The sequence below is a fragment of the Tauraco erythrolophus genome, chromosome 8, assembly GCF_009769465.1.
Source record: "Tauraco erythrolophus isolate bTauEry1 chromosome 8, bTauEry1.pri, whole genome shotgun sequence".
Taxonomy (NCBI): Eukaryota; Metazoa; Chordata; class Aves; order Musophagiformes; family Musophagidae; genus Tauraco; species Tauraco erythrolophus.
Genome location: NC_141472.1, coordinates 15,579,668 through 15,589,910, shown reverse-complemented (window position 1 = coordinate 15,589,910; position 10,243 = coordinate 15,579,668). Strand labels below are relative to the sequence as shown.

The following is a 10,243-nucleotide window of genomic DNA, read 5'->3' as shown; positions in this document are numbered from 1 at the left end:
GCGGTGCCGCCGCGGCTCGGCGCTGACAGCCACATGCCGCCCTGCCTGAAAAGGCTGCGAGGCGCCGGTGGGGAGGGAGAGGAGGCGCAGACGGCGCCCCAGCCCGCACCGCCGCCGCCGCGCCCCGGGGGATGCCGAGGCGCCGGCCCCGCGGGTCGCCCTAGGGGAGAGGCGCTCCGCCGGCACTGCCCGCCCCGCAGCTCCGGCCCCGGAGAGGCCGCCGCCTCCCGCTGAGCCCCGCCGGAGCCGCTCGCGAGTGGGGTGCCCACGCGGGGCGCAGCGCGGTGCGTCCGGGGCAGGGAGGCGAATCCCGGCCCCGCAGCCTTGGGTGTTTGGGTTTTTTTTTAAATTTCTTCCGAAGGATGGATACGTTTCTGCTCGCGTGGGGATTTCTAGGGCTGTGCTTGCCCGGCTCCGGAGGCTCGGCGGAGACAGGTAAGGCGCCCCCCGGGGCGGAGGGTGCCCCCAGCCGCGCGTGGGCGAGGGAGCCCTCCCCGCCCGCCCAACTTTCGAGTGCTCGTGCGCGGTCTCGGGCGCACGCACCGAGGCTCTGCCCGGCCTCGGGCATCGCACAGGGCACGGATGAGGGCTTGGCGGCGCCGTGCAGCGTTCGCAGTACGGGTTTTGGGGGGGTTTGTGCGCGTGGCAGGGCGGGGATGGCGCAGCCCCCCGGCAAGGCGCGCAGCGGGTGCAGCCGCTCAGCTCCCTGTCGCCCGGCGTGAGGGGGCGAAGGAGATGGAGCCGCGTTGGAAAGTTGCGTGCTGGTTTTTGAAGGGGCGCGAGGAAGGGAGGGGAAGCGGTAGGGACCAGCCACATCCCGGACACCCGCGGCCCCGTGCCCGGGCGCAACCTCGGGAAACTTTAGGTGGGAAATTAAAATCAGCTGGCAGGGAGCAGGCAGCCGGGAGCTGTGCAGGGCGGTGCTGGGAGCACCGAGGCTCGCGGCGGTGGCGGCACCCTCCGGGCAGCCCCCGGGAAAGCCTGCCCGCCATGCGTGCGGGACTCGCACTTACTTTGCAAACGCCGGCGTGTCCCGGGACCTGGTGGGTTCGCGGCAGGTTTTGGGGCGCGAGTGTGTTTTTCCGGTCTCCGCTTAACAGCTAGGCTGGGCTGTCAGGAGGCGCTGGGAAGAAGCCCTGGTGCTTGTGTTGCTTTGGCTGGCGGACAGGAGAGGGGCAAAGGCGGGCTGAGGCTGAGCCCTGTGCTCCCCGGCCACTGGCTTTTGGGTCTGGCTAATGGGGGCAGCTGGGTCCCCACCTGGAGCAGTCACTGGAGGAAAAGGATATGCCTCACCCAACCGTCCGCCGCTCTCTCGGGGTCCTGCTGCGGTCAGCAGCCCAGGAGCTGTCTGGCAGGACGGTGGTGCCAAGCCAGCAGCCGCTGAGCTGCGGGTTTCCCTTCCCGTTAGCCGGGGCCTCGGGACATGCCTCAGACGGTCCGCGGGGACGGAGGGTCCTGAGTCGCGATCTGACCCGGGCAGCGTTAGATGGCAAGGCGTAATGTGCGCCCGGCGGGCTCTGCCTTCCCCCTGCCCCTCTGCCTTCCTCAGCCTCGGAGCCGCAAGGCCACCAGCTCCCCCTTGGAAAGGGAAGTGGGAGAGTCTCTGTCGCCTGAGAAAGTCCCTGGTTTTTGCAGCAGTGAAGCACAGACGTTCCCGGCAAACACGCTCCGCGTACATTCAGTTGCCGGTTGGCATCGCCTCCTTCCTTATGGTTATAAAGGAAAGAGAAAAATCCCATCTTTTGTTCAAATAGGAAAACAAATGACTAGGCACTCGATGAGGTGAAGAGAAAGGGAAGAGTCCTGGGAGGCCCCTGCTGAGTGCAGCCGTCTCTTCAGGTGGTCCCTACTGCAGGGGCAGTGCCTGGGCTGCTGAAGTGGGTTTTGTGCTGAGGCAGACCGGACTGTGAGCTGAGACTGCTCCTGAGGGTGCCCTGGCCAGCCTGGCTGCAGTCCCTGTGGCTGCTGAGCCTGAGTGTGTGTCTGTGTCAGTGTATGCACCTCCTATCCTTGAGTGGGCTCGGGGTGAGGACTAGCTGAGAAGCGGATTTTTTTGAGCCAACTGTGTCTCTGAGGCCGTTCAGTCGCTGTAAGAAATGTTTATCTGAACGCGGGGTTTTCCCAGCTAAGCGGAGCATCACATGGTAGTGGAGCCAGCAAGGAAGTTGTCTCCCTGCGGCTGACACCAGCGGCTGTTTGCCGAGACGTTGTTGTGATGGTGCTGCAAACCCAGTCAAATGACTTTATCGCTAGCCCAGTGAGCAAAGGTGTGGGATAACAGGATGCGAACCTCCATCAGGCTATGCTCAGCTCCAGTAAATTAGCCAGCCTAGTTTAAAAAAAAAAAAAACAAAAAACAAACAAAAAAAAAAAACATGCCAGAGGTAGATGGATTTATGTTTCAGTCTGGTGTATCTGAAAGCCTTCGCCCATTATGAAAGTCCCTCTTAAGGTTCCCTAAGGGAGGTTAGTAGAGAGGGGAGATGTTTTTAATAGACAATAATATGATAATCTACATGGAAAAAACCCTCGTGCAATATTTCTACAGTAAGAGATAAACAGTGCAGCTGCCAATTTGTATGTAGCCAAGCAAACCCTGAGATAACCATGGAGGGGAGTGGGTGGGAGACCCTGGAAGATAAATCTGAAGGCTGGATGGCTGTGTGTTTTTCATCTTCCCATAAAAAGCAATCAAGTAAGAAAGTAACAGATTTGAGTGACCCAAGTGCTGAGCCATTCATATGATGTTTATGCAGCTCCGAGCAAAGCTCACTCTTGAAGCCTTCCAAATAGTTTGCTTAAAAGCTAGTATTTTTAGTAATGACTTAGGACACGTAGCAAGGTGGGGAGGGGGACCAAAACAAATTGCTGCCAAGCAGGCACACGGCCATGCACATACAAACATACACACACACACACACACACACCCCCACGCAAGCGTTGAGTGTAATGCCTTCTGCCCTGTTGTGCTGTTAACTCGGCTCTTACTGGGAACAAAAGCTTTTTTAGCCTGGGAATCAGACAGTTGTCAGGAGCATCACTGAAAACGACTGATACAAGCTCAGTGGGGGGCTCTGACCCAGGTTAGGATGCTGCATTTTGTTTTCCTAACTTTCCTGCCGCACAAGAATCATGGTGTGTAGTGTCTGGAGTAACAGGCAGGCACACTGGTCCCAGTGGGCACTACAGAGGCGCTTCCCATCTCCCTGCCCTGCTCCTTCTCTCTCCCAGTCTCCTTCCCAGTATTTACTCTGTGTTTGGTACCTCGTGCGTGGCTTAGAAGGTTAAAACGAGAAAGCAACCTGCTTTCCTAGGTCAGAGAAGGCAGCGCTCCCTGTCCCAGCAGTGTGCTGCTCTGGGCAGGCAGGTAGGTTGGTTCCCTGGTAGAAACCTCCAGTGCTGCCAGGCTCCAGGACATGGTGGCCTTGTATCACAGATAGCCTGAGAGGAGAAAGCACCTTTTGCGGGGTTTAGGAAGCTGTCAGGTTCAGATAAGGCTGGGATCCTATCCTGTGGGACGCCCAGTTGTATTAATAAGGAAAAATTAATTTTTAAGCACTGGGATTGCTGCCAAATTATATGACCTCTGACAGACCAGCTGTGCTAGGAAAAATAAATCGTCTATATCTGAGACCTGTGATCCTATCTGAAATCGAAATAGAAGAAGTATGCATTTGGCCACGATGGTGGGGGCAGATTGCAGCAGCCCGAGAGCAAACTAGGAGCTGCTAAACTTGCACTCCATTGTGCGGTGAAGTCACTGCCACCGCGTCCCTGTGGAGTCTTGGGAATACAGTTGTCTAATCCGGGAAGTGCGGAGAGCTGATGTGCCTGTGCACACCCAAGCTGGGGCTGACAGCGTCGGCACAGAGGTGGGGCAGAAGCGGGGTGTGAATGTTACCAGCTCTACCCTCACTCTGTAACAGCCCTTTGACACATTTCTAATTATAATACACACACAGACAAAGAGGTAGCTGGGCTATTTTCGAAATCCCTGTCTACACCCTGGTGGAAACCGCAATACTAGCAACAACATAAATCAGGGCTGTTGCTAGCAGTGTTGCGCACGGCTTAGCGCTACAGTAGCATGGTTTTAATCATACTCAGAATCAAAGGGTCAGCCTTCTCCCTGCCTGAGCCAAATCACAATCTCAGAAGGCCGGATCCTGAGCCAGACTTGATGCCTGCACAGTGAAAAGACACAAGTGCAGACACGGAGGTTTGTCAGCACGAGGTCAGCAGGCACAGTGCCAAACACTCGAAATCACAACTCAGATCCGTAACCATTTCTATGTGCCCGTGGATTGCATGGGGGAGGACAGCTGGGGTAACGCTGGACTGCAGCCTAGATGAGGCAGCCTCTTCCCAAACAGGCTGGGGAGAGAGGTACAAGCAGTGAATCGGGATGCAGAATGGCCTGAAGCATTACTTGCAGGGATGGATGGCTACAGAGACTTTCTGTCTGAGTGCTTCTCCCCTTCTCTTCATACTTGACGAGCCAAAGAAAATGGGCTTCAGAGATGAACTGCTGGGTTCCCGGTCTTTGAAACCTACCCTCATTTCTCCTTGTGCATTTGAGACAAAGGCAAGACGTCTGCCCCAGCTGTTCTAGTGGGTCACCCTTAGATGTGAAGTGCTGTCTGTGTGGGGCTTGAATGCCTGCCTTTCTCTACATCCCTCCTAGGAAGACGGTGAAGCCAAAAGTACACTGTCCATGCACTCTGCTTGCGTTTTGTTGAAAGGCTCCTTAGGACCCTGTTTTTTAGGAGATGCCTGTGAGGAGAGGAGGGAGGAAAACCCCAACCCCTTGTGTGTGTAGATAGATACACACACGCTTACTATCTCCCTGGTTCCTCCTCTCTCTTCACATGCATGCGAGTCTCTGGCTTTTCTCTTATGCACAGAGCCCCTCCGGTCCCCCCCACCTTGCTGCCTACCACGAACACACTCCTGCATCCTTCCCTTCCCCACACTCTCCCTTGTGCACCCAGAGCCCCATTGACAACTTTCTCCCCTGTGCACACCCCAGGCTCACTCCAGCTCTCCTCTTTCTGTTTGACCGCTGAGTATGTGCTCAGCAGGAAACAATGTGTTTAAGACACTCGCCAGAACGTGTAATAACTTCGGCACTAGTAGTGAGGCTCAGCAGTAGCTGGATTTGAGCAAGCCATTGTAAAAGCTGAAGCTGTTGCTGCTCAGCAGTGTGCATGGAGGGAGCTGCAGTGGGGCCTCTCCTGGGTGGCTCCCAAGGGGCTGCTTCCATCCTCCCATGCCGTCCCATCCATGGGGCTGCCCGCTGCCAAGGCACCGGGTTTTGTTCCGCAGCTCCAACAGGGCCCTTGGGAGGGAGGACTGAGGCAGGGGTGGTGTAGGATTCAAAGAGGCTCTGCCAGCCGCTTTGGAAAGTGACAGGAACAAACTGCCATTGCCCAATGGGGAAAGCCAGGATTCAGTTTTTGTGAAGAATGGACCCTGACAGATGGGCTCGAAAGGTGTGAGTGAGCTGGGAGGGTGCAGGGGGAGATGAGAGGCAAGGCAGGCTTTTTTTTCTTTTCTTGGAATTATCGTAGTAACAATACTAATTAGTATTTCAGAGGCATGGAACACCTTTCATCAAGCCTGAAGCTCTTTAGAGAGGAATCCTAGGTGAATCTGAGGCTCTTTCTTTAATGTGCGGAATTAGAAATGTCTCTCACTTTTCCTCCGTGGCCCTCAAACCACCCTGTTACTGATGGCATTCACGGAGGCGGCTCAGCAAATTGTTTCATCCTCGTATTATTTCCTAGTGTAGCCTATAGGTAGGGTGGCAGGCAGCCATGCAGGAAGCCACTGCTTTATTTCTGCCGCTGCTCTGAGCCCTCAAGCTTCCCCAAGTCTCTGTTTCCTCACCTGTGGTACCGGTGAGGTTTCCTCAGAAACTGCCCCATCTGCAGCTTTAAGATCTACTGAAGCTGCTACTTAGTCCTGGGAGATGGCAATGTGTTTCCAGGAGACTTCAAACCCTTGGGAGCCTAACACAGAGGCAGGAGAAAAATGTGTGATTCCTGCAAGTTCAAGATGCAATTATCCCCCTCCCTCACACGTGCATGCACGCACTCACGTGCTTTCTCGAATGATTACCAGAGTAGCCAGGAGTTGTAATTCCAGATCCACCGATTACATTTGCAGGCAAGCTGGGAGAATTGTGTGCACACATATCTATATAAAGACTAACACTATTAAGCTGGTTGCCCTATTGGAATTGCATTTGCCTGTGATATAAGATGACAAATAACATAGCTGACACCATGTAAAATCAGGATATGAAATATCATCAAAGATACAAAGTTGGGCAGGGGGAAGAACCACCAACACACCAAAGTGGCAACATTTAAAGGTCAAGGTTGCTACTGACTCAAGCAATGCAAAGCAATGCCAGCCCTGGAAGGTGGCTATCCAGAATCGCAGGTATGGAAATCCGCTGAACTCCAGTGATTTCAAAGCAAATTACCTGGATTTGCATGCAGGATTTGGCCCTCTCATTTTCCATGGTGAAGCTTGAGTAGGTCTCTATTTCAAGTTTCCCACTTAATTCTTATGTGGATTAACATGACAAAGAAAGTGCAGGCATCAGAAATCTTCAAATCTCCTTCTCTTTCTCCCTCCCTCCAACACTCCCTTCTTATTTAAAAATAATTTAAAATGATCTCTTTTTGCAAAGGCTCAAAGCTAAAATGTTCCATTTGCTGAGCTTTCCGGCGTTCCTCTCTCACTGCTGTCCAGCACTATAAAGTGAATATATTGCATCCCTCCCTGGTTGCCTTAGGAAGTGGTCAGACGGCTGCATTCCTCAACTGATGGATTTCTTGCTTAAGCTCAGGCAGTGTTTTTATGAGCCTTTCTCGTGACAGGCTTGAGACACTCTGAATCAAACGAAATCCTAGTTCAGATCACAAAAGCAGTCTTTAAATTCTGCTTTGCTGTGCCTCTACTTTTAAGTGAAATTTTAGTTAAACTGGTAAAGGCCCTCGATGAAACCTTCAGGGGACTTTCCCTGGTTGTGTGAAATCCCAAGATGTGGATGCGGGCATCGCTCTGGGATGAAATGTGTGTAAGTGCTTTGTGTTGTTTGGGTGTGTTTGTACATTAATTTGTTCAGGAAGCCTTTGAAGCTTTATCTCGCAATCCAAAGCAAACATGCTTCTGCTAAAATGATCTATGCTACTGGGGATAAAGTATCTAATCTTATTAGCTTCCTCTGCATTATATCTCTCTCCTTGGCCAATGGCTAAGCTGTATCATTTAAATCCGAGAGTTCACGTTTGTGTTCCTGCCTGATGCGAAAGCTGTGTGGTACAGTCTGAGGAGAGAGCCCCTTCCACATCAGCTGTGCCTGGGCTCTCCCCCAGGGCCAGAACCTGGGGAACGAGGCAGGATGAACATTAACAGTAGCAAATCCTCAGCAGAAGAGATCTGTTTCTTTCCTCTCCATGCCAGGGTTTGGCAAAGGGTGTGGGTGCACGTGGACCTTAAAAAAACTTTGCTTCTCAAAGAACTGTTAGACTCTAATGGGACTGAAACACAGGATTTGCTCCACAAGGGCTTGGGCCAATTTCAGCAGCTCTGAGAGCAGCAGTTCATGCGCGCTGAGACCCGTATTTTGCTGCGCTGTTGGAGGGTTGCCAGGGCAAATCTCCTCTGCCCAGCGCTGAATCCTGGGATGTAGAAATCTTCTGCAGTGGTTGGAGGAGAATGTGGAGCTAGACTGAGAGGGCGTCATGCAAGGAAACAAATAAGCGACGAGGCCAGGCGGTGCATCCCTGGGATGCCCTGCCGTGGGACTCCTGGGATCTCTCTCCCTTGCTCCTCTGCTGCCCTCAAAGGCTGCTCTTTTGGAGCAGCACTGGCACTGATGCTGCCACTTGCCTCCAAGGCAACAAGAACGCTTTAAATTTTGTGTGCAGCCCTGAACTACATCCCCTAAGTAAACTGAACCCAGTAGATCAAAACATGCGATAGTTTTCTGCTGGATGCTACAAGCTCTCAGAGGCTGTAGTATGTATGTTTGTTGTGAAACGGGCCTCTCTGGTGATGATTATTTTTGTTACAGGCAGAGTTGGCTTTCGTTTCTGTGTTGAAGGTCCAACAATAACAGTGAGCCCTGCTCTCCTGGGGTGAGGGAAATCCAGAGGGGTTTAATCGGCAGGAAATTCAAGTAGGAGAACGGTCTGCTCCCGGCCTAAGGTTTCAGCATGTGCTGATGAGCTGCAGAGCTGAAAAACCCCAAGTGTTGGTGGAGGTTCCCGGGGCCTGGCTGTTATTTTTGGGTCCCCTGAGTGATGATTGCTCGTTGCAGCCTGGGGTGGGGGGAGGGGGCAGGAGAGACTTCATCAGCCTGGATGTCTCCAGCAGGGCAGGGAAAGAGGGGTCTGCCCCTCACAAAGGGTGAGGAGCTCAGCTGCTGATACCCATCTCTGCAGGAAACTTTGGAGTTGCCCACTGTATGCTGTGAGTTTGCAGGAGTCTGCCCTTGTGAGCTTGTCCAGGTCTTCCTTTTCCATCCCTATGGCTCGGTGGTTGTCCTCTTGTGTAGTTCTCCTGTTGGGGTGGTCTTGCAAGGAGAGGGTTGCTGGGATATTGTAAGTCACGTGGTGGGCCTTAAGGAAGGAAGGGATCTGGGGATTTCCCATCCTGAATGCAGCCTGCTCCGACACTGCCAGGGAGTGCCAACCTCCATAGCCGCTGTTGAGGAGCCCGGCTGCTCTCCCATGGCCTCGCCATCGGCACAGCACTCCATTTGCCCCTCTACCATATGGGCTGGCAGGGGCCCCAGCAGTTTGCTTTCAACGCCTGCATTTTGCTTACTGAGCAACGGGATGTCCCACGCACCTGGCAGACTTGGCTTATGCTTCAGAATTTAATTTTAATTTTATTAAGTGAATTCAGGGCTGGCAAAAGCTGCCAGAGGCCATTAGCTGTGGAGCACATCTTGCTTCCAGAGCATACAGCTTGGGCAGCAGCCATGCCACCCACTTTTTTTTTAATTTTTGCATGGATTGATTGTATCAGTTTGAAATGACACATTATATAGAAGCTTGACCCTCTACTGTGTGCAAAACAGGCCTGATTTTATACAGAAAGCCAGTGGTTGGCATGTCTGCTCACCAAACCCTTTGACCATCAGTGGACACAGTGATAGACTTTGTTGTTGTTGCAGGTGTTTATCTGCTAGATACCGGAGAAATAAAAGATAAAAAGCCTGACAGAACAATTATAAAGATATTAAAGTCATTTTGCCTCTTCAGATAACCCTAAGAAGCCCTGGTTTCCCTGCTACACGTGGCCTGGTGCTGTGTGTGGACAAGGCAGTGCTGCACTGATGTAGCCCCCTTCATTTCTCTGGACCTTCTTGGGGCAGGATGAATGAGAGGACAAAATCTGTTCCTCTGAGAGACACACATAAGCTTTCCTGCAGGTGGAAGACTTTCCCTGCTGCAGGAAGAGGGTGAACTTTTTCCTGGTGGTATCTGAATACCTGAGGGATGTGGCTGGTGCTCTTGTCCACTCAGTGGTTTTGTCTGCTTGTCCCCTTTTGCTGCAGAGGCCACAGTTGCAGTGGCTGGGCTCCAGCTACTCTCACTCTGGCTGCCCTCAACAGCAGCTTAACTTGGGCACCAAGCTGACCTGAAATTGGGATCAAGCCCAGGGATTTCCTTAGCTTGGTCCTACTGACCTGCAATGGCCTCACAGGGCAAGGGAGATGTTTTGAGATCAGGGTAAATCTGGATTTCTGCTCCTGAGTTCATTTGTCAGGGAGGAGCTGGAGCAAGCTGGAGCCTAACACCCTTGTTCACATTGCAGTTCCCCTCTAACTGGTTGAGCTGCAACGGCTCGCAGAGCATCGGTAGTATCCGGCACGAGTAAGGGGCTAGCAACTTCTGAGTGGTGGGTGATGTTGGTGGTATCAGCCTAGCGGGTAGCATGTGTGTGAAAGCTGGAGAGACGGGGAGGGGATGACGAGGTGTGGAAGGATTGACTGTATTTTCATTGCTTCGAGACTTTGCCCTTTCCAAGAAAAATAATCTGCAGCTTGAATATTTCTCTTTGCTGGAGGGGGTGGACATGTGTGCAAACGAGGTGTGAATTTTTATGAGAAGGTGTGAAAGTGTGTACATGAGTGAAGTGTGAATTGCACGTCTATTTGTACATTGATGTCAACAAGTCTGTGAATTTCTTCCTTCCACATGAACGTCTCTTTCTTTCT

At 52.7% G+C, this 10,243-nt stretch overlaps 1 protein-coding gene across 1 annotated transcript in view; it reads left to right on the top strand.

The window, feature by feature from the left end:
- The first annotated feature begins 362 nt into the window (after positions 1-362).
- Positions 363-10,243, top strand: part of NRP2 (neuropilin 2) — an 86,971-nt gene continuing 77,090 nt past the window's right edge. Inside the window, exon 1 of the mRNA XM_086615514.1 lies at positions 363-435. Within this exon, the coding sequence (XP_086471640.1) occupies positions 363-435 (73 nt within the window). The remainder of the gene's footprint in view (positions 436-10,243) is intronic.